Source organism: Halichoerus grypus, chromosome 3 (genome assembly GCF_964656455.1).
Source record: "Halichoerus grypus chromosome 3, mHalGry1.hap1.1, whole genome shotgun sequence".
NCBI classification, from domain to species: domain Eukaryota; kingdom Metazoa; phylum Chordata; class Mammalia; order Carnivora; family Phocidae; genus Halichoerus; species Halichoerus grypus.
The window spans coordinates 187969181-187994175 of NC_135714.1; the positions used below are offsets into that span (position 1 = coordinate 187969181).

At 40.0% G+C, this 24995-nt stretch overlaps 1 protein-coding gene across 10 annotated transcripts in view; it reads right to left on the reverse strand.

The window, feature by feature from the left end:
- MTUS1 (microtubule associated scaffold protein 1) overlaps positions 1 to 24995 on the reverse strand; it is a 166168-nt gene that overhangs the window by 68821 nt on the left and 72352 nt on the right. For 5 of the 10 annotated variants that reach the window (XM_078069689.1, XM_078069693.1, XM_078069691.1 and 2 more), the window contains exons 4-5: positions 11645 to 11806; positions 1937 to 2071 (exon numbers count right to left, since the gene is read on the reverse strand). In XM_078069689.1, the coding sequence (XP_077925815.1) occupies positions 1937 to 2071; positions 11645 to 11806 (297 nt within the window). Of the gene's footprint in view, positions 1 to 1936; positions 2072 to 9350; positions 9848 to 11644; positions 11807 to 24995 lie in introns of those variants that run through there. The other 5 variants (XM_078069697.1, XM_078069695.1, XM_078069696.1 and 2 more) reach the window with 3 other exon arrangements.

Sequence of the window (24995 nt, forward strand, 5' to 3'; positions counted from 1 at the left end):
CATTCTACCTATCTGTAGAATTTCACAGAGACCATAATCTCTTAAAATATGTGGCCATTAGGGGGGCACCTGGGTGGCTCAGCTGGTTAAGTGTCAGACTCTTGGTTTCAGCTCAGGTCATGATCTCAGGGTCATGAGATCAAGCCCCATTCAGGCTTTATGCTTAGGAGTCTGCTGGAGATTCTCTCTCCCTCTCCCTCAGCCCCTCCCACTGTGCTCCCTCCCTCTCTGTCATTCTCTCAATAAATAAATAAATAAATAAATAAATAAATAAAATCCTTAAAAAAAATATGTGGCCATTATAAATGAAAATCATTCATCCCCTCTCAAGTAAAATGTTTGTGATACAAAAGCTTGCAAATTCAACAGCAAGACGTATTAGAAAACTGGAGTTCCCTATTCCATAACGTTATCAGTGGAATCACAGAGTTCCAATTCTCTGGAAGTTATTTAGCATCAAAGTTTGACATCCCTTTTCAGTTACTGGTGTATGTGTAGATGCCGGGGCTGTATCATCATCAATAAAAATTGCAGATTTACATACTGATGTCATTCCAGCAAGAATGTCATTCCAGCAATGGGTAATGTGATGCATTAGAAACTTATTTAAGGGGCACCTGGGTGGCTCAGGTCATGATCCCAGGATCCTGGGATCGAGCCCCACGTCGGGCTCCCTGCTCAGCGGGGATCTTACTTCTCCCTCTCCCTCGGCCTGCTGCTCCCCCTGCTGGTGCTCTCTCTCGATATCTGTCAAATGGATAAATAAAATCTTCAAAAAAAATAAAATAAAAAGGCTAATTCTTACAGGCCAAAAAAAAGGGGTTCTTAACTACAACTCAGGAGCATAACCTACTGACCTGTAATTTCCCTTGAATGTAAGGTAAATCTGAATTATGTGAAAGTCGAATGACTGCTTGTAAACGGTGTCATCGAGGCAGATATTCGTGTTATATTTGACAATATGTTATCTGACCAGTTTTGCATACTTCTCTTGTCTCCTTATCAGTTCACTCACACAAACCATTGTGCTGTTTTCATTAACTCCTGTCTTCTAACTGAAATTGTCTATTAAGAATATATTTGCTATCTATTTTTCCTTTGTTTTTATGACTAATAGAAATCAAGAAAATTCATTAGCTATATCTTAACCTAGATATCAGGGTAAGGGATATACATATTTTTTATTTCCCCCCTACCTGCCAAAATCATTAGTTGTCTCTTACTCTGTAACTAAGCAATTTCCTTCTGTTAAAACTGAAATACTGGAAAATACTTTTCCTGTTATTGATAAGATGGTTATATCCCAGAGTAACTATAGTAGCTGAGATCTACTAATAGTGTAAATAAAATACTTTTCTTAAAAAAACTAACACACACCACCTCGAATATGGGTCACATATTCTATTTCAAGTTTCTCATTCATAATTCTTTCAGTTAAGCAGTCTTTCAATTCACTAAGCACGAATCCAACTTCTAATGTGCTTGAAAATCCACTTCAGATTTGGTGATAAAGCTGCATGAAAACACTGTATATTAAGTATATACCACACATTTTGTAAACCTGCAAGTTCTTCATAGCCAAAGCAATTACTAAGTGAGTAATACAAAGAGGGAGACGAGAAAGAACAGAAAAAAAAGAACATGGTTTGGACCAAAGGTGGGAAGTAAATTATTCATTTCTATCTCATGGTTCTAGATCCCTATCTTAGAATAATTTAACTCTGGAAGTCTCATTTATTTTTACCTTATACCTGTGTTTTATCTCTTGATTTATGGGCATCAAGTTTTCACTACAGAACCTACGGACTCTCAGAAGATACCCTTTATGGTAAAAATGTAGTATGTGTCTTTTTTCAGAGAGACTCTTTGTAAATAACCGTTCAAAGTCCTATGAACCTCGCTGCCAAAATTTAACTCTCTGCAATGAGGAACATACCTTTTGGAGGAGTTTTTAGTAAGTGTGCATGAGCTCTGGATACCAAAGGCTTCAAATATAAGGATCCTGAGGAACCATTCTGAAATGCTGGTTTGGGAGGTTTTTCCTCATACTTGATGACAGTAGCATTACTAGCTGCAATAAGAGAGAAGAGTACATTTCATTTTATAGATAAATATAGCATCAATTTTCCAAACTTATTCCTTCCTTCATGAATCAGTAAGTGCTCACTAAGCACCTACAACATGCCAGACATGCAGCTCCTGTCCGCAGAGATGCAAGGTAAATGCTACATCCAGAGTGACCGTATGGAAAAAAAAGAAACAACCCAAAAAACAAAAAACACAAAGTGACTGTACATCCTGGCATAATCCAAGTTGATGTATCTTGTCCAGTTGAACTTTCATCCCAAATAAAAGTTGGAAGATAAATTCTATGGCCATCCCGTGCCATGTAATAAGCATGCCCAGGTGCAGCGATGAAGAGCATCCATCTCCACGAGGACAGGGCAGATGTGTCAATAAGCTAATAATAATAATAATAATAAACACAGGCAGCCAGCTGTGCTACTAATGTGAGAACAATAACACACAAATTCCTTGGTAGCTACAAAGCTGAGATCTGGTTCTGCTCCTCCCCTGCTCCAGCCAGGAGGTAAAAACTCTCCCATCTGCCCCGGAACAGAGGTGCCTAAGTCCCAAAGTGAACACATAAAAGCAAATCCCACCTAAATAATGAAAACCACCTCTGATGTGGCAGGTCAATCTTTCCTCTCTACTCACATGGGAATCCTCCCAGAAAGAAAACACAAATCATTTCCAGGCACTAAAAGAATGACTCAACAATTTTTGGAGAAACTGTGGTGCTCGCCAACTCTGCTTAGGCTGTGCTCTGAAATTCTGAGTCCACTACAGTTAACTAGGCCAAGGGCGCTGCTGCAGAAGCAGACCTACAATATTTTCCAGGAAACATGTCAGGGTCAAAGTTAGAGGGAAAAATTAAGTGTAACAGGCCCATGAACCCTGGAAAGGGCACCTGCCATTTTGCTACAGTCCCTGATTTTGCCTCCGGTTCTTCATTAGGACTCAGGAGACAAACTTAGCACGTCAATGGACAGTGAGACTTCAGAATAAAGGACACAGCTTTAAAAAAATAATGGTGATCATTCACAACTGGTTGATTTCTATCAGAACCACAATCTGAAACCATGGAGAAACAGTTATAGCAAAGCCTGAAGTAGATGTTTGCTTACTCTTATTTCTGCTTTTGCCCAGTAATGACCAAAGCCCTTCAGCATCAAAAAACTAAGTATCAGAACAAACATACAAAAACTAAGTGTCTTTCAGTTGCTTGAGGCAACTGTGTAGCCCGTATTTATATAGGTTCTTCCAAAATTGTGCATTTCCTCTTCACATTTATGGCTGGCTTCCCGTTGGATTCTAAAGGGAAACCAAACCTTCTGTAGAATTCTTAAGATTTGTATTTGTCTTTTGGGGCAGGGAAAAGGGCAGAGGACACGGAAAGGAACAGGGCTTGTTTCCTACACTCTGAACTCCAAAGGAGAATGCATTTTCATATTATGTTTTCACTGAAGGAGTATTTGATCCATAATGAGGTCCTAGGAAATAGTGTTCCTCTGCTAAGGTATAGTTAAGTGGGCTTTGTGGCTACTTTAGGAATGTAACACCATTACCATCATTTATTTCAGTGTTTTGGGCAGGGGGAGTCTACATTTTAAAATCTCAGAAGCATCAAAACCCTCATAGTGAAGGTTTGAAAAATAGTACCAGCGCGGGGCACCTGGGTGGCTCAGTTGTTAAGCGTCTGCCTTTGGCTCAGGTCATGATCCCAGGGTCCTGGGATCGAGCCCCGCATCAGGCTCCCTGCGCAGTGGGGAGCCTGCTTCTCCCTCTCCCACTCCCCCTGCTTGTGTTCCCTCTCTCGCTGTGTCTCTCTCTGTCAAATAAATAAAATCTTTAAAAAAAAAGGAAAAAGAAAAATAGTACCAGCATGTAAAGATCGAAACAAACGACTGCAAACCTTGTTAAGTGGTATTAAAAAAAAATTAGCAGTAATGACCTAAGGAAAAAAAAAATCAGCATTTCCTTAAAACACCATTCTAAATTCACCATTCTCTATAACTGAATCATCTTTGAAAAAATACACTGCCCAGAAGCTTAGCTCCTATAAGGATTTTTAGCATTACTGTTTGGCTTTTCCTAAGAGATTACCACGTTACACAACACTCAAGAGTATAAACCCAGCAGTTGGTCCTTTTCTCTTCATATCCAAGGAAAAAAAAATCCAAACAAAAATACTTGGAGGGGCGCCTGGGTGCCTCAGCTGGTTAAGCGTCTGCCTTCAGCTCAGGTTATGATCCCAGGACCTGGGGATCAAGCCCCATGTTGGGCTCCCTGCTCAGTAGGGAGCCTGCTTCTCCCTCTCCCTCTGCCGCTCCCCCTGCTTGTGCTCGCTCTCTGTCAAATAAATAAATAAAATCTAAAAAAAAAAGAAAATACTTGGAAAGTTTTCTGGTCCCTTTTCCCCATAAAAGTTAATCTTTTTATCCATGTCCCCTTGCTAACCATACAAACCACTGGCATTTTTATATCACCACAGACCCACTGGGCCAGAGGGGAAATCTACAGGTGTACTCATTCACTGCCTGGTTCCCAAGATTAATTCCCCTGCCACCAACCCAAACTGGATTTTTTTTATTGTTTCTCAATGATGTTCAACTCCTAGTTCTAAGCATCCAGCTCTATTCTAATACTCAACACATAATCATAAATTTCTTTATTACCAACCTTGATTCCTTTCTTCACCTCACACTGGAAAAGGGTGAGAGTCTACCTTATGTATAACTATGTTATAAATATAAAGACAGAAATTTTTCACTAGGTTATACTACCCTAACTCCTAGAACAGTGTTTATAGATGTCAGTTAAACCTGTAAAGACATGCTGTTATTCTCCCTGATCTATGTCAAATCACTCCACAACGAGCCATCTGTTCGTTCTTCCTGTGCCCATATAACATTTCCCATATTAGGTGAGATCAACACAGTCTTCCCTCCTACTGAGAGATTTCTGTCAGTTTCCTACCTTCTTTCCAATTCTCTTTCCCCAGAACCCAAAGACTTGGTCTTTGTCAAGCTGAAAATTACAGGGAGCTAATGTAAATGATAGTACTGAAGAGACTACTACTGTAAAATTCAACATAACTTTTTTAAGGATGGGTGGGAAAGGACTTCACGGTCTTAACAGAAGCAAAATTTTATAGAGCATATCTTTTAGGTTTTCATATAAAATGAATATTGGGTTTCAATTTGCATTTTTACTTTTGCTAAATCAAAATTTCAAAAGAAGTAAATGATATTATTAAAGTCTTAACCATGTATTCTGACAATCTGGATTTCAGTCTTACTTTTCTTGAAACATTTTTTTAAATTCATCAGGAGCAAATAAGTCACCTATTCAGATTTTGAAAAATTGAACTGAGTTTAATTTATAGACCTAATATAAAATCGTATGATCCCAAATTCATTCATACTTTTCATTTCTCAGCTTTAAAAACAAAGGATCTTCAGTTTCCAAAGAACAGACTAAAAGGATTTTTCACTAAAGCACAAGACAAAAGTCTCACGAGGCACAATACTCCTGTCCCTTGGCTTTCTGTCACACACAGACAGGAGGTGTTGTCCCGGAAACAAAATGCCACTTGTCAGGCTCAGCATAAACACTGGATCCAGCACCAGATCTATCATCAACTTCCTAACATGGAAGGGTCAAAATCCATATACAAGGATAAAATTTCTGAGTTTGACCAGGTACAATGACAGACAGACACACACACACACACTCCCTCTATCTCTCTGATCATCTACTGTACACACTTCCCACTTTTACTCTTTCCCAGTTCACTAGTGGTGGGAACAAACTATGCTGAGCTGCACACACTTTTATGACCAACAATTACCCATCTTTCAATCCCCTAAATACTCTGTTGGTGCGTTGCTTTCTAGTAAACCCCACTTGAAGGATGTACTTCTGTATGAGGCATGATATCCTGAAAATATTTCTCCTGCCCTCTATTTCAGTTCCTACCATGGCAGCTGATTGGGTATCCTGATGGTATCTAAATTTTCCCTTGTCCAGAGCTATTATATCCAAATAATAAACTGTTTGGTGGAAAAAGTGCCCATAATTTCAAGTAATGGAATGGAATCCATTATCTCTGAGTTCTGGTCCTGACTTGGCCACTGCCTGGCTACGAGTCCCTTCATCTCTCTCTATATAAATGAGTGGGTTTGAAAATCAAGTTTGGAAATGGTACACATGCTCTCACAGGGCCCTCACTAAACAAATATGGTACTCAGTACCTGTGAGATAATAGAAAATATATATTGGGTCTCTGCCCCCATTTCCTAGCACAGATCTCCTGAAATCCTTTTAACTTCTTTGGTGACAGGAGTATCTTTTGTTCTAACGAAGTGATTCTGTGTGGGTTCCCAGATGGGGGCTAGTCACTGGAAAGACCAAGCCATGGTTAGACTCCTGGAATTTTTGGCCCCGCCCTCCATTTTCTTGAGAAGGGCAGAGGGTTAAAAATGAACTTAAGGACCAATCATGCCCTTTTATGGAAGCCTCCATAAAAAACTCCAACTATGGAGATGGGAGAGCTTCTGAATTGGTGCACACCTGCAGAAGGGATGCACACTCTTCACCCTTCCCGCACACCTTGCTCTATGCATCAATTCCATCTGGATGTTTACCTGTATCCTCTGCTACACCCTCTTATAATAGCTTGGCATTTATTAGGAAGTAAATGTTTACTTCAGTTTTGCGTGCGGCCCTAGCACATTTATCATACCCAAGATAGGAGCCGTTGGAATCTCCCCTTTACAGCTGGTTGGTGAGAAGTACAGCTGACAGTCTGGACCTGTGACTGGCATCCGAAGGGGGCTGGGGCCAGTCTTGCAGGAGTGAGCCCTTAACCTGTGGGATCTGCTGCCATCTCCAGTAGATGGTGTCAGGATTGAAGACCACCCAAGGAATAGCTTGCTGTGGTCGAAACTGCCACACAGCTGGTGACCAGAGTGAAGTGTTGTGAGTGGGGTACCAGTGTGAGAGTCAAGGAGACACACAGAAGGAAGGACTGGCTTTTCCCGATAGAGGAGGGAAGAACTGTAGGTTTTTCTATTAGAGTCCCACTGAAGCCACAGGCATCCTCAAAATTCTCCTCAGCACAGTGCGACAGGGGCCACGATCCCTGGGCGACAGTCTGTCTGAAGAGTCAATATGTGATATCCCACATGCGGTCGCCCAGGTCCCAGCAGCTGTAATAACAATTTAAAATTGCCCCTGTTCTGTTGTGATCCTTGGTTCTAGGGGCTTCAATTATGCCAGAAAAATAGATTCTCCGGAATCCTTAGTTTCATTTCCCCGTAGCCCAAGTGTGATTCAAGTGAAAGAGAATAAGAGAGATAATGGAGTCTGAAGAGAGTACAAAGAGATTCTCAGAGAAGCCTAGGCAAAAGAAATTATTTTCTTATTACAGAAGGGCTTCTCATTGTTCCAGACTTATTTGCAAACTAACATTTCATACTACATTCTAGCATCTGGCTAGCATTAGTTTTGTTTACTGAGCTATGTATATATGCAGAGCCAACATTCTGCTTATTTCTGGAATTCTTTTTGTCAATCTGTATAAGGCTACCTACTGTGCCAGATCATCTGCCCACCTGACTTGAAATCAAGTCACTACTGAAGTCTACACTTCCAAATTCCAAAACCAAAGTTACTCAACTGGGTAGTAACAAGAATGTCTCCTATATACACCCAGAAAAACACTGCAAAAATGAAGACAAAATTAATGCCAGTCTAGATAATAGCATTTTCTTATTTAATAGTCTATTTGGATGTACATAAGTATTAAGTGTGTGATACAGAGCCAGAGTATATCCACTGCCTCGCATCCCCTTCCTTACCTATGGCAGACATCACTAGTCAAACACAAACTTTTGCTCCGACCCTGGAAGCAGCCTGAAAACCTTTCAACAATCTACTCCAGGTACTTCTGACCAACTGACCAATGTGGGCAGGTGAGACAGTACTCACCCGCCATCACCCTGCGGGTAAATAAGAGGAATCCTTCTATCAGCTTGATCACTTCAACAACTCAAACACCCACCTTCCAAACTATTAGACACCATCTTATTGTAGTGAAGGAAATCGAAGTGGTCAGAAACATTTTTGCTACAAGGATTTTTAAGATGATGTAGTACTGCCCTCCTGTTCCTCAGGTAAGGATCCTGAGGCTAAGACAGTGGAAGATCATCCACCTTCCCATGAGTTGGCAGGAACACTAGGAGGAGTCTGAGGTGAACGCCCTTTTCTATGTATCACACCAGCTAAGCCAGGGCTGGCCATGAAGGCCAAGGTCAAGAATACTCCACTTCTTTAGCTACCCTCCTGTTCTCCTAAATTCCAAAAGAGTACAAACAGCTTTAGTGTGCATCTCTTGCATTTCCCCCCCTCACCATCTGTCTCTCAAAAATAAACATATTTGTGTGTGTGTGTGTGTGTGTGGCCAAACGGGAAGAAGGAAGCCTTTGGATTTCACATTCGGTAAGGGGGCAAAATTACACACTCACTTAAAGGCTTCCTTCCACACATACACAATGGCCCTCAAACCATCAACTCTCTTCAAGACCTACAATATATATTTTTATCCAATGATCTTAAAAACTGGACTTTAGCGGAGTCTGGGAGAGCTTATGAATGTTTAAACTCTATGCACGAGCACATTTGACAGAGAAGCTACTGTGCAAATACAAAGAAATGAGCAGCAAAGCAAGAACACACTCTTGAAAGGGGTTTAAATGCTTAACTCAGTATGAATCCAAACGGTTATCAAAAGATTTCCTCACATGACCCATCATTATCAGAAATAGGAAAAAATTCAGTTCAAAATGATTTTCACGTCTTAAAGTAATCTTTAAAAGGTATGCATCTTTAATATCTTTGAATATAATGAGTAAAATAATCAAAGAAGTGATGTTTTAATTCTAGGAAAATATTTTTCTATACTCATACAACTATAAGCTACATACACAAAACTACTGCTTATTTAATCAGAAATGAGACCAAACAGTCTTTAATAATAAGGTCATTTCATGTACTCGGCATGTCCACAATGCCACTGAATTATATTAAGTCTGAAAACACAGAAAATATAGAATAAAATTGATTCTATTTAGAACCATTCACAACTTATATGTAAATACGCCAATAGTACAATCAACAAATTACAAGTTATAAAAATAACAATCAAGAGATGCTAAATCAATTTATTGAATAAAATTTAAGCATGCTTACAAAGAAAACAATCAAACCAGAAATCGTCGACCTACTTCTTTTCCCAGTAAGCGTGGCTAACAAAGGAACTATACAAAGGCTGTAGGATCCCAGGACCAGCAGTGTCAATAAGGTAGCATCATAGTGCCTCTCTGAACCAGCCGGTGGGGTGAGTGTAGAATTGATAAATATTTTTGAAGAAATATCCGTCTCTGTACAACTGCGAAATCCTCCTGGTACAGTCATTTAAAAAGATCAAAGCAATCTTAAGCAGGAAAAACTGCAGCCATGTTCACTCTCCTATCCCTCATGCTTGCTCTTAGTGAATTAGAATGGAGGGAAAAAAAAAAAATCTGGAAGCTCCAAGGCACTACACAAAACAGATTAAACCAGCTAGCAAATCAAAGTAAGAAAAGACTCATTGATCTGAATGCTTAATCTGCAACAGGGACGCATCCACCGCTAGGCAGCCTCTGTGGGTATACGGTAAACCCCTTTGTTACAAGACAAAAAGGAACGGACAAAAGCACTTTACAACCTCCTTCGGAGAGTCAGACACGGTACTGAAACGGTGGCCAAGTCAACATGGCTGTCAATGGAAAAGGCTGGAGAGCGCCACCACCGAACGTGTCTGCTTCCAAGGGTCACAAATTCCGTTGCTACACGGCTCTCGGAGAGCTCGCTGGTGATTCTGCTTTGGCAGTTTGTTTTTAAAATTCACACCGCAAACAGAGAAAGCTGCAAGGGAAATAACCTTAGAATAATACATGTGTGAATTCCCTTTTCAAATCCACAGAACATTCCTGGCTACATGCAAACCTTTCCTATTTTATGCCACAACTTTAAAAGTGAAACAATAAGCGGATAATAAGCCTTTTTAATTTTAAGTAACACATTTTAATATTCACAAAGTTTCCAGGACACAGCTACTTACTATCACGTGAGACAAGCTACTGCTGCTAAGTGACCTCTCGGAAATGTGCTCATTAATTCGGCCATTAATTCAAAGCCTTCTCCTCCACACAATCACACTCTCAATTCTGTCCCATGCTGGCTGAGTGCCCTTGGGCCAGCGAAAACCTCTCTGAGCCTCACTCGCTCACCTCATATACACAATCAGGGCAGTGGCTGAAGGTATTTGAGAAAGAAGAAAAAAAAAAAAAAAGGAAGAATTTATGGCAACCTTATAATAGCGCTCCACACCCAGAGGTTCAATAACTAGGACTCCACTTTGTCCTTGTTCCAGCACCAGAAAGAAACAAATTGATCCCTCCTTAAAGCAGAGAACTTCCCTCCTTTCCACCTCACGCTTAATAATCTTATTTTATCTGGCATTCTAGTTATCCAGGTAAATATCCTCTTCAACCACCTTTTAGATAAGGGCCATTTCTTTTTTTTTTTTTTTAAAGATTTTATTTATTTATTTGAGAGAGAGAGAATGAGAGAGAGAGAACACCTGAGAGGGGATAGGGTCAGAGGACGAAGCAGACTCCCTGCCGAGCAGGAAGCCCGATGCGGGACTCGATCCAGGGACTCCAGGATCATGACCTGAGCCGAAGGCAGTCGCTTAACCAACTGAGCCACCCAGGCGCCCAGGGCCATTTCTTTTACATCCCATATCCCTCACAGCATCTATCGTGGTGCCCATACCCAGCAGACACTCCACAGCTGTTCAAATTAATAAATCTGTCAATGATGGTGTGAGGAAATTTAGAAAGGAAATGAGCAAATACTTAGACCAAATACGTCTTTCGAATGAAAAAGATAGCTCAATGAATTTACCCATTTTACACTCAGAAAACAGAATTTACCTTAACTAAAAACTTTAGAAATATTGAGTTTAAATTACTTAAAATTAGGCTTGAAGTTATACTAGTCATATTATACTGACTCTAGCATCCAAAATATAAGATTATAAAACATACATCGACAAAATATAGTCTTTCATAAAGCAAATCACACTGAAGTTCTCTCTATTCTGATTTCCAGTTGGGTTCCAATAGCCCCTAGATTGCTTTCCTTCCTTAAACAAACCAAAAAACACCATTGCTTCAAATGATACAATTTAGAATTCTCCATGCAAAAAAAAAAAAAAAAAAAAGCCAGGTACCTTCAACACATAAATAGTTCAGTGTTTCATAGCACTGAATATGCATTCATCAAAAAAGAGTGTCATTTGAAGAATTTGCTTTTCCTGACAAACTTTTTGAGAAAGTCCACAGGAGAAGCAGTGCTCCTATTTTCCCCTAAATCACAGAATCAAAATTCTAGTAATTATTTGTAGCACATTAGTCTTTTCTTATACCTATGGTCGCAATGATCCTAGAAGTTAGACAGAAGACCAACTTACAATTATTGCTGTAAGTGCTCAGATCACTGTGGGTGCTGGTAATAGAGGAGGTGCTTCCCGTCCTCCTCAGCGCAGAACTTTTCAAAGATGCTTTGCATTTAGGAAGTGGTCTAAGCAAATTCACTCGAGATGGCTGTGCATTTTTTGAGGATGTAGGTTTTCCTTGGGATTAAAGAAAAAAAAAAGTTTCTACTTTATTTTGAAAGCTTTAAGCTTAAAAACCTCATCTCCTGCACTAACTACTGAGTCAAAATACAAACTGAATATTCGGAATCACGCAATCTTCACGTAGACGTGTTTTTTGTATCTTTGATGACTTAGAGGCAGAAGAGCAGAGGCAATGATGAGACCATCAGGATATGTTAAGGGTAGCTGTAAACTGTAAGCTGGAGTAATTAACTCAGGTCTTGTGTAACAGAGAGACAGATCAAAACAGCCATGTGACACAGGGGCTTCGGGCAAAGTTAAGAATCAGAGCTCTGACTTCCGCTCATACTGTTGATTAAAAAGTAAACAAACTAGTCCATTCACACACTAGGCTATCACATAAAAAAATAGATGAAAATTTAAAAACCAAACAGAAAGAATAATTCAATTTGAGGAGGAAAAAAAATTCATTTAAAAAATGCCTAATGCTTGCCACCAGGTGGCACTGGATTATTTTTTTCACCTCTTCATCTTGACTCCTTTGCCAAACTAAAATGGTCTTCAAACTTCTCTTGCTGCAAGTGTTCCCATTTAGCAATGAAATACGTATGCTTCATAATCTCTGGCACATTTGAAATCACACAGTCCTGATGCTCACACCTGCTACCTGATTATGGGCATTTCCCAAGTTCAATCCTTACAACTTTCTTCATACACTTCTCTCTTGCAGAATCTTCTTCATTTATTTTACTCTAACCTTTACCCATTTGGATGAATCCCAAATTCTCACTTGCAGACTTATCCTCTTTCTGAATACCAATGCCACTCACATTTTAAATTCTTTGCTGAATGTTTCAATTTCGACACTTCGAAACCCTCCTCCCTTATGCTAATTATAAATCCATTTTTCCTTTTTCCCAGCCTCAAAACATTGGAATTGTCCCCACATCCCCATATAATCTAACATGAAGACTCTCAATACTAAGGGTATTACACCACTGAAAAATATGAAGAGCTGAAAAAAGAACTCACACGAAAACGATGGTGTCCTATATTCCTAATGGCCCTGTAAGTGAGTGAAGTAATATTTCTGGGAAGTGAGGCTCATTGCTTTGCAGGAGTTCAGTGATTTTGCTCATAAAATTTTCATCTTAATAGAGAAAAACGAGGTTAAGCTCCTTAGACCTGGTATTTAAAATCACCCACATTAAAGTTCTACCTATTTCCAGCTTTATCTTTGTACTTATTAACTGTAAAACTCAAACTTCCGGTTACGTTTATTCGCAAAAGACGAGTTTATTCGGGAATAGGCGAGGGCAGCGGGAAATTGGGAAGGCTGTTACAAATAAAAAGTCCCCTGGAGTAAACTGCGAGCTGGAAGTATAGTGGCTTTTCATTGGCTGAGTTGTGACGGTGTCTGATTGGCTGGGTTGCTGTGGGGGGGCGGGGAGGAGGAAGCCTTCCTTCCGCCTGCTGGGATAATCAAGTAGTATCTGCTTGCAAGTTAGTCTTTTTGTTGGTCCTGCTCCAGACAGAGTGGTTGTAGGGCAGGAGAGCTCCCCCTGCCCAACCTTCCAATCTCATTTTAGTGAGGTTTCCCGTTGCTTATTTTCACACGCTGTTCTTTTACACTGCTGTGTGCTCTGCTCCCATGAAAGTAGTTTCCTCTCTGACACCCGGAAGTACTATTCTAATTCATGAGGCACATCGCTTCTTTTCAAAGACATCTTCTTCCGCTCAATCCAAATCCTACAAATCCTCTTCACCCCCTTATATTTTGCCTCAACAACTGTATTAGACTCCTAAAGTGCTGTCCTTCCACCCTTTCCAAGTCCATCATGTTGATCCCCTGAACATGAAAAAAAAAAAAAAAGGTCATGACCCAGTCTAAAATTTGTGATTCCCCATTATCTATAGGATGATCTTATTTTTAATCCCCTTAATATTTAATTTTAAAGGTGTAAATGGCAGTCCTAGGACTGATTCCGATCAACCTCTCCCCCATGATGCTTTGCCATGCTCTCATCCCTACAAACACACACCCCTTACTTTTAGTTTTCCAGGCCTTTTTACTCTATTCTTCTGCTTATGTCCATCTTTGTGAATGAACTAGCCTCTTTTCCATCTAGTCCCCTATCTTGCCTGGTGAATACAAAGCTGACCGTTCTTTCAAATCCTTGGCACTCATTTGTAGCCCCTACCCCAGATCTACTGAATCACAACCTCCATTTTAACAAAATCTCCTGGTGATTCGAATACACGTAAGCATGAGAAGCACTGTTGAGAATCAGAACTTCTTCGCTCCTGCCAGGGCACCCTCCCGTGTGTGCCATGGGCCACGCCCCCTTCACCACACCCACACCTGCTTCCAGGACAGCATCTGTTTCAGTAGGGCTCTCGGACTACTCTCTAAGGTCCCTGAGAACAGGAAGAGGACCTGATTCCATTCTGTCCCTCACGCCCTAGCCAAGTGTCTAGCATGGAGTGAGATTTTTTTTTTTTTTTTTAAAGATTTTATTTATTTGACAGAGAAAGACAGAGCGAGAGAGGGAACACAAGCAGGGGGAGTGGGAGAGGGAGAAGCAGGCTTCCCGCAGAGCAGGGAGCCCAATGCGGGGCTCGATCCCAGGACCCTGGGACCATGACCTGAGCCGAAGGCAGACGCTTAACGACTGAGCCACCCAGGCGCCCCTGGAGTGAGATTTAATAAATATTTGCGGAATGAATTTTTATCGTAAGGCCAAGAGGAAAGTGTGGGAAATGGGGAGAGGTTGGTGGAAGGGGACAAACTTTCAGCTGTGAGAAGAATAAGGTCTGGGGAACTAATGTAAAATGGTGACTATAGTTGATAAGACTATTAGATCACGGGAATTTGCTACGAGTTGAACTTAAATGTCCTCAAAAAAAAGAGAATATGTGAGGTGAGGGATATGTTAATTAACTCCATAACTAAAATCATTCTATAATTTACATCAAATCACCACAATGTACACTTTAAATGTCAAATTAGATCTCAATCAAGTTGGAAAAAAAATAGATGTAGAATTATACAGATGATAGTAATAGCTATTAAATTTTTTTTTCAAAGGCCAGGAGTAAATAAATTTTGATAATGCCTTCTCTCATCTTCACTGAAGCATTAAACACTTAATTTTTACAAGCTTATTTGTCCTTTGTTAATATTAAGGGACTCTTCAAACAGTCTATTAACTAGATAAAAGGAGACAAATATTTGAATATCTATTACTTGCTAATTATTATAAGGACTATAAAAATGTCTCCTTTTAAACTTACATTTAGCCACCAGTTTTACTTGCTTTTGGAGGTACAGAAAAACTGATCTTTTAGAATATACAGTTACTAAATTATGGCCCCTTGACAGAAAAAAACATAATGAGTCCTCATCCTCGGAAACAATGAGCAAGGTTGAGCAAGTAACAGATGAATATTTCTGGGCTACAGCCACAGTACAGTCAAGGCTAAACAAGTTTGGAAACTCAACTTGTTTTTCAGAAAGGGATGTTTCATAGCATTGTTTCTGACAGCATCATGGGTTTACAGACATTTCTCAGTGTACCTCAGAATTACTACAGACCTGCACCCTCTCTGATTCCAACATACAGCCAGACACCAGAAGCAAGGTCACCCCGCCAGCTTATCTGTGATTGCCATGACCTGCCCTACCCCATTCACAAGGCTCACTGTCCCTCCCACCCAGCCCCACCCCCCCCCTCCACGAAATGGCAACTTGTAGTTCCTCGCAAAAGTCCTCCCCATTTGACCATCAGTCTGACTCCTGGGCATTGAGGGTACTGAACAAAGCCTCCTTCACCACAGAATTAACTCCTTTGAAACTCAGCACTGCCATTACTATTCCCAGCTCACAGATGAGAGCGCTACTTGGGTGATTAAATGGCTTCCTCGGGTCACACACCTAAGCAATAACAGTGATGCCGGGAAGTCAGGCAAGCTACCACCAGCCCAGAGTTCCCTCTACTGGGCTGCAGAACAGAAGCATCAGGTGAAGGAAAGCAGCATCAGGCTGGAGGCCACCTGAGCTCCTCCTTTTAGAAGGGGGCTCACCTAGTGCAATGGTAAACACAGTGGAGATACAACCAAGGTGTTCCACTGTTCCACCAACAGTCCTCATGTTTAACTGAAGAGCAAAGTTGACCTCAAGTACCCATAATTGGACTTCATATAAAGAAGCAGTAAACCATATACATCATAACCAATATGAAAAGTAAGACATGGCAATATTGGGCTGAAAGACTGAGTAACCTGAGAACCAAATTCTTAAATAAGGAAATCCTTATAGGACTGCTCTTACAGTTCTGAGGGGTAGTATTTACCCGTTCGCTTCACAGCACGTAACCTATCCCAGACATAAACCATCAAGATTTAAGATCTACCTGCAGATGCATTACTGGCCTCAGTGGTGGTTTATTTTAAGCTTATGCTGTTAGCAGAATCTTACAGAGACAACAGATTTGTTTTGACCCTGTAATTATTACCATCTTTTGTCTAGGGAAAACATGGAAGGAATAGCATTTGCACTTAGCCTTAGATAGTAACACACAGAGAGTCTACTGAGTTTGAAGTATGGCTTCATCAACAAGCAATGTACTCGGATACCCACCTTGGAAAATCCAATTAAATGTACTTTACGTTACAGAACATCATTAAGGAATGCCTTGTAAAACTAAAAATCTAATAAAATGATGTATTATGTGGAAAAAATATATTAATATTACCCTCTTTTTTTAAGCTCATACTTACCTATATACTGAAAAATTCTACAAGATATGCCAGAATTTTATGAGGTTGTTATGAAATGCAGCACAGTGGGACATAAAGGAACAATGAGGGAAAAAGGCAGAAATGGGCAATTTTCCCTTCACCTTTATATGCTTTTTCCCCTTTATATGCTTATTACTCCATGTGAATTTTTTTATAATAAGCATATTTTATCACAAAAGCTAACATAAAACATCAAAACAGTAATAGATACTATTAAAGTCACTGGAGTCAAATATTTAATCAGATAAAGATGTTCAAAACAGATAAAGAAACTAAGAAAGATGTTCAAAACAGATAAAGAAACCAAGAAAGGATAAAGTGGATCAACAATTAAATAGATTCTAATCATTTTTATTCCTCTGCAAACATTAGGTATTCTTCAATCCTGTTAATTTTACTAAGAAAAACAACAACACAGAAATCAATGGCTTAACTGATGCTTTTATATGGTTATGATGAGAACAGTCCCTTTGCTACTAGAAAGTTCTTCATGAGACCATAATGGTGTGTTCCTAGGACTGGAAATTAAAGCTGAAGAATGAACTCCTGAATGATACTCCTTTGTTCTGACACTTATGTTAAAGGATTCATTGGCCGGGAGAAAGCTCCCAGGGCATTCACAGGTATGTAGTGATCTCTCTCAGCTCCGGCCTGGCCTCCCCTGTGCTTCAAGGAGAGGCTGGGAAAGCAGGTAAGTCCCACAAGCTCGCAAAACGCCTTCAAAGTAATGAGAGCAGTTTCCCAGGCCACAGAAACATCAACTCGTCAAAGCTAGTTCTTCTCTCTGAACTCTCAACCAGACCAGGATAAATTCAGCTATAACATGTTTTTCATGAGATTATTCCACATTGAACAAAACGAGCTGCTATTCTTTAAATTTGATGAAATTAAAGTGTTCTGAAGAAGTTTCAAGGAGTTGACAAAAAAACCCCACAAGACAACAACACTTGATCTTAGCCAAAAGGCCGAAAAAGCTCCCCCCCACCGCCATAAAACCTTAACTACTATTTTACCTTTATTAGAAGACACAGATCATCTTAATAAAAATCTAGACAACGGATTCCCAGGAGGGGTTATGCTACACAAGTATTTACTTGCCTCCATAGTAAGGTAACTGCAAAGTAAGGTAATCACAAAGCACAAATGTATAGGGTGCTAGAAACACCTGACATTCTACTATAGAAACCGCTACCAAATGTTTTCAGTAATAATTATGAATACTAGAGAATACGTAGTATCTCATTAAAAGTTTTTTAATAGGATTGTGGTTTGTGTGGCTTTACTAGGCGTGCAGGCATCATGGGGAAGAAAAAGATGAGGCTGGAGAGGTAGCTAGTTCACCGTTCAGGGTGGCATGAAATGCCAGGCTAAGAACATCAGCCCTTAACTGCTGCGGGGGGAGGGGGTGTCGTGGGAAGATGGAGAAGGCGGGGGACTGCAGCTTTCTTGGCATTGGCCCCCCCGAATTTGATCAAGGGGTGGCAGTGTGCATAAGTGACCAGCGAGCGACCAGCAGGGTAGAGTTCGCAATCAAGTTTGAAATCGGAGAAGAGCTTAGGAGGCTAGTGCACTTGCCAGCGCTAGAGGCCGCGAGGATTTTCACTGGACAAGAAAACAACTACTGAGGCCAGTCTGGAATACAGACATTGCACATTCATTTATACAGCTCAAAATATAAATTATTGTGTTTTATAAAATATAATAAGCATCAGTAAGGCAGGGTCCTTAACTAGTCAGGAAGAGAAAATGCCAATCTGACATAGTTAAAATACATGAGAGTATGTTACAGCTATAATTATAACTTGGGTTCTTGTAGCACAACTCTATAGAGAAGGTGACCTTTACATTAATTATCTACAGTAGCTGGGAATTATTATAAAGCTAACATAAGTCTACCCAAAGGGATAAAAAAAATTAATGGTAAGTTATGGGAGAAATAAATTATACTCCAAACTGTGGCTGCAGGTTCATTTTTACTTAACCCAAAAGGACCAACTTCTCTCATTAATACTAATGTAGATGTTAGAAAATTTAGCTTCAACATATAGCGTTATTATCTAAAAACTATGTAAATAAACCTGATAAGCTGCTTACAAAATCAATACTGTAAAACAATCAACAGCTTTTCGATGTAGCAGGAAAAACAGAAAAAGGATCCTTTACTTTAGCAATAAAAAGTAGTTGCACATGGAGACATGGACATGCATACACTATTTCTATAAATCAAAAAGTGCTGATATTATGGAAAAAAATTTTAAGTGAGGAACATAAAGGATTTGAATAAGTAAGTATACATGTTAATTCTTCCCTGAATTAATATATTAATTGAATGGTATTCCCATCTAAATCCACATGTGATTATTTTAAAGTGGGATTTGGGAGAACTTTTAAAAAACAATTTAAATTAGTTTAGAGTAACTAAGAATAGCCAAAAATTCAGGAACATAAACATGAGATGACTACAGCTGAAGAACAGAAAACTCTGATTAAAAAAAAAAATGGGCAAAGTACTTGAATAGACCTTTCTCCAAAGAAAATACATAATGGCCAACAGCACATGAAAAGATGTTCAACATCATTAGTCATTAGGGAAATGCAGATCGACACTACAGTAAGATACCACATCACCCCCATTAGAATGGCTATTATAGAAACAAAACAGAAAATAACAAGTGTTGGCTAGGATGTGAACAACTTGGAACCCCGTGCATTGCTGGTAGAAAGTAAAATGGTGCAGTTACCCCGGAAAATGGTATGGCCGTGCCCCACCCCACCCCAAAAAATAAAAAGAGACTAGCATACAATCTACTAATTCCACTTCTGGGTATATACCCAAAATAAATGAAAGGAGGATCTGTGTACACCCATGTCCATATGGTATTTGTACACCTATGCCATAATGCTATTCATAATAACCAAAAGCTAGAAGCAACCCAAGGTGTCCATTGACAGATGAATGGATATACAATATGTGGTGCATACATACTATGAAATATTATTCCATCCTAAGAAGGAAGGAAATTCTGACACATGCTGCACCATGGACGAAACTTGAAGACATTCCGTAAGCCACTCACAAAAGGACAAATATTGCATGATTCTTCTTACGTGAGGTACCTAGAGTAGTCAAATTCAGAGACAGACAGTAGAATGGTGGTTGCCGGGGGCTGGGGGGATGGAGAGTGGGGAGTTAGTGTTTAATGGATCAAGAGTTTCAGTTGGGGAAGATAAAAAGTCCTGGAGATGGGATGATGGTGACTCTTGTACAACAAAAGGAATCTATTTTATACCACTGAACCACACGCTTAAAAAACGGTTAAAATGGTAAATTTTATATAACATATTTATCACAATAAAAAAAGTTCAATAAGAAGGAAGTTGTAAAAAAAAAAAAAGGAAGTTGTGCTATTAGTTACTATAGGATACTATAAAATAAAAATAGTCTATTATTGGCATAAAACTATATGGACAGATTAATGAACTGGGTATAAATCCCAGAAATATAAAAATTTAGAATAGGATAAGGGAAATTTTTTTCAGATAAGACATTTATTTGTTGTATTAAAATAACTGAATTAAAAAAAATAAAATTTGAGAAGCAGTATGTATGATGTAGTGATTAAAAGTGGACAATCCAGAGCCAGACTGCCTAGGTTTTAAACGCAGCTCCAGGGGCGTCTGGGTGGCTCAGTCGTTAGGCGTCTGCCTTTGGCTCAGGTCATGATCCCAGGGTCCTGGGATCGAGCCCCGCATTGGACTCCCTGTTCCGCGGGAAGCCTCCTTCTCCCTCTCCTGCTCCCCCCTGCTTGTGTTCCCCCCTCTTGCTGTCTCTGTCAAATAAATAAAATCTTTAAAAATAAATAAATAAATAAACCCAGCTCCAGCACACACTGGCTGTTGAGCAGGTTACTTAGCCTCTCGGTGCCTGTATTTTTCATATGAAACAATGGGTGTGCTTACAGGGATACTTATTTTATACCTTCTTTTAACGGTTAAGTAAGTTTTCATTTTTAACATGCTTAGAATAGTATCTGGCACATCTTAAGTTACCTAAAGATTCGCCAGGAGTCCTACCATACACACACACACACACACACACACACACACACACACACACCATAAACAAATAAAATTGGATTATAAAGGGTTTAGAACAAAACCAGACAAATTAACCATAATAACTAAATATAGATCAGTCTCTTTCAGAGAGAAGGTCTTGTCCAGCATAAAAACATAGGAAAATTAAAGGAAAACATGTATTTGAAAATATAAAAACTGGAAAAATTTTTAAAAATCACCATATACAAAAAGGCAAATAATGAAACCCAAGACAAAGGACAATGAACAATATCAAATCAACAAAGAGTTGTATGGCTCAAAACGTAAGGGAGCAAAAGCACTTAACAAAACAGTAAATAAAAATAATCAATAAAATTTTTTAAAATGTTTAACCTTATTGTGTCTAGCATCTTTCCTGGCTCCCCAACTGTCATCCCTAATCCCCATTTCCATTGCTAACACACTACAGAAAGATTGAAAAAGCCTAATGCTTGCATGCCCAGTCTTTCTTCAAGTTGTAGTGACCATGCAACTTGGTCTGTGCCAGTAAGACTTAAAGACATGAGTGCTAGGGGGGTAAGGTGCTGAACAGGAGGTTTCCTCCCTGATAAAGGTAGACACGCATGCCAGGAGAAAGCCTTGACTCTAGCATGCTGTCCTTCACCTTCAGCCTTTTACACAGTAGCAGGAGGAACTGGCACTTGGATCTCTTAGTGACATTTTAACTGAAAAGTCACTGACAAAACAACATGGTGAGTCAAGAAGAGTGGAAAGACAGAAAGATGACCTTACTGAATCACCAAACCTAGACCAACCACCTCTAGACTTCCTGATAAACACACAACCTTTGGTTTAAACCAAATGGCGTTCTTAACTACCATGTTCTCCTCTCTCAGCATCTGATGCAGTTGATTCCTCTGAAAGGTCTTCTTTACTTGGCTTCCAGAACAATGCTCTTGACTGACTTCCCTCCTACCCTCCTGGCTGTTTCTTCTTGGTCTCCTCTGTGATTCCTCCTCATCTCCCTAGCCCTTTAAAATTTAGGAGTATCCCAGAGGTATTTTGGAATACTCTAGGGAGTTCCCCAGTGGTGCCCTTGACCTGTTCTCTTCTGCACACTCTCTTGGTGGTTTTATCCAGTCTAGTGGCTTTAAATACCATCTAAATATTGATAAATCCCCAATTTATATTCATAGACCAAACTTCTGTGCACTCTAGACTTTTGTATCCTACTTTCTACTCAACATCTTCACTTACAAATTATTCATCTCAACTTAATATCTCTACAGCTTAGTTCCTGATATCCATATCCTAACATCTGTGCCACCACCATCCATCCCCATCTCAGTGGATGGCAACATTATCCTTCCATTGTTCACACCCAAAGTGTGTAGAGTCATCTCTGACTCCGCTCTTTTGCTCTCACTTCATCTAAGCAAATCCTGTCAGCTTCACTTTCAACACGCCTATCTAGAATCTGACTACCGTTCACACTGCCACAACGCTGGCCCAAGAAGCCACAATCTCCCGCCATGACTGTAACAATGCTTCCTCACTGGTCTCCCTGAACCAGCCCTCACCCCCATTCAATGTATTCTCTACACAGGTATCAGAACAACTCATCAAAATTTAAGTTACTTTAGTTAAAAGCCAAAATCCTTAGGATTTTCAAGACGGTACATGATCTGGTTCTCTGCTACCTGTCAAACCTCACCGTCTCTTTCAACTTTTCCTCACCCCATTCCTTGCTTTCCTAGAGCACATCAGTAAAGCTCCACCGCAGGGTCTTTCCACTTGCTCTCCACTCTGACTGGCACGGTTTTCCTCCAGATACTCCCATGACTGATGCCCTCCAGCCTTTACTCAAAAGCCACCTTTCCTTGGTCACACTAACCAAAATTTCTCTCTTTCTCACAAAAACAACCCCCAACATTTCATATTCTCCTTCTCTGCATTAGTATGTCCCCCCTCTTTAGTACGTTAGATTATCAAGCATCCTATATATTACCTGTCTCTCCCACCAGAATGTAACTTCAAGGAGGGCATGTTTTAATCTTGTATTCACTTCTGTACCTCAGCACTTTGATCCCTGAATCTACACTTATTCAATAAAGATCTGAGTGCCAAGCATATGCCAATTAAAATAAGATACCGTTTTTGCACTTTCTGCAACAGTAAATATTTGGAAAGAGTGTTAGCAATGTCAAAATACTGGCAAGGGTGTTGGGAAACACTCTTACATACTCAGAGTAGTAGCACTGACTGTAGGCTGTTTCTGAAGGGCAATTTGGCAACATGTATCAAGTCTTAAAAATGCTCACACCCTCTGATTCCATCGAAAGGAATGTATCCAAAGGATTTATCTGACCAGCTCTTATACTCATGTACAAAGTTCTTCAGTGTAGAATTGTTTCACACACTATAAAAACAAAACAAAGGGGCGCCTGGGTGGCGCAGTCAGTTAAGTCTGACTCTTGGTTTCGGCTCAGGTCGTGATCTCAGGGTGGTGAGATTGAGCCCTTTATCAGGCTCTGTGCTCAGCATGGAGTCAGCTCGAGATGCTCTCTCCCTCTCCCTCTGCCCTTCCCACTCGTGCTTGCTCTCTCGCTATTTTTTTTTTTTTTTAAAGATTTTATTTATTTGACAGAGAGAAACACAGTGAGAGAGGGAACACAAGCAGGGGGAGTGGGAGAGGGAGAAGCAGGCTTCCCGCAGAGCAGGGAACCCAATGCGGGGCTCGATCCCAGAACCCTGGGATCATGACCTGAGCCGAAGGCAGACGCTTAATGACTGAGCCACCCAGGCGCCCCCAATAAATCTTTAAAAAAAAAAAAACAAAAACCTAATGTTCAAAGAAGTCTGAAGAAATATATGGCAGCACATTTCGATGATGAAATATTACAAGGTCGTTTAAAATCATGTTATTAAAGAATAAGAAGGTAAGAATCTAGGAAAGTAGGAACCACACCTTTTAAATGAAAAAGAAAATTCAATCAACTCATTAAGTGATTGTCTGTTAGGTGTGGGTTTCTGAAACAGGAGGAACTGTTTGCCTCCATTAAATATATTTAAGCACACATACATGAGAAATGCAAAAAGAAAAGGCACTGAATAATTATTAATTGTGAAGTCAAAAACTATTTGGCATTGATGAGATTAAGGGGGATTTTTTTTTTTCTTTTCCACTTTTCACTGAAAGGGTTATACTTTCAAAATAGCCTACTGGGGGAGGGAGGCACCTGGGTGGCTCAGCCAGTTAGTTGTCCTACTATTGGTTTAGGCTCAGGTCAGGATCTCAGGGTCGTGGGATCAAGCTCCATGTGGGATTCCACACTCAGTGGGGAGTCTGCTTGAGATTCTCTCTCCACCCCTTGCCTCTCCCCCACGCTTCCCCACACTCGTGTGCACACACTCTCTCAAAAATAAATAAATCTTTTTTAAAAATAGCCTACTGGGAAGGGGGCCGCAGAAACCTGATGAGCTATCCAAATTAACTGGTTAATTTCAAGATCCAGGAGGGGTAAAATAAGGTTTACCTTGCCTGAGACCATGTTTCTCCCTTTCCTTTCCTGACACTCAGACACCCGGGCTCTGTCTGGACTTCTTCTGCCTGTTGGCTACCAGAACATCAATGGATTGTGTCCTAATTGCCCAACCACCCTCCTCTGTATTTCCAATTACCTTTACTGACTCAGTCTTCAATCTCTACATTCCATACTCTGAACCCCAACTGTCCCTTCATTTCTACTTCCTAGTATATCAGCTAGGTCCTAAAAATTACCTCGATCCAGATGTAGTCTTCTTAGTTGTAGTTCTAGGATCCTGATGGCAAAAATTAAATAGCAGAAAGCATCAACACTAAACCAAGACTGGTACCTACATTTGTAAAGGTGTACCTCAATCATATTATAGAATTACCTCTATTCTAGCAAAAAAGAGTTTCTGTAAACTTTGGTATTGGTAATCTTACCTTCTTCTGAAATCCTACAGCTTTTTTTTTTTTTCCCTTAAAATATCCTAAGGACATGTGATGAGGGATGAACTCATCACCTCTCCTAGTTGACTGGTAATAGCTAAGGGCAAACACCATGTCTTACTTATCCCATAATTCCTCTGGGTCTGACTACGACTTGCACAGTATACACTCCTAAAATGTCAAGTGAATCAATTATCTTCCAGAACACAGAATTTCAGTAACCCTCTACATTTATGTACTGCCAAATGTGACTTTGAGAGTCCACGTTCTTGAGTTAGCCAAGACGAGGTCGTATTCATAGGGCACAAGAAACAACTCCGCATAACCAGCACCATTTGCTTAAACTCAAGAGTAAATGCGAAAATCAAG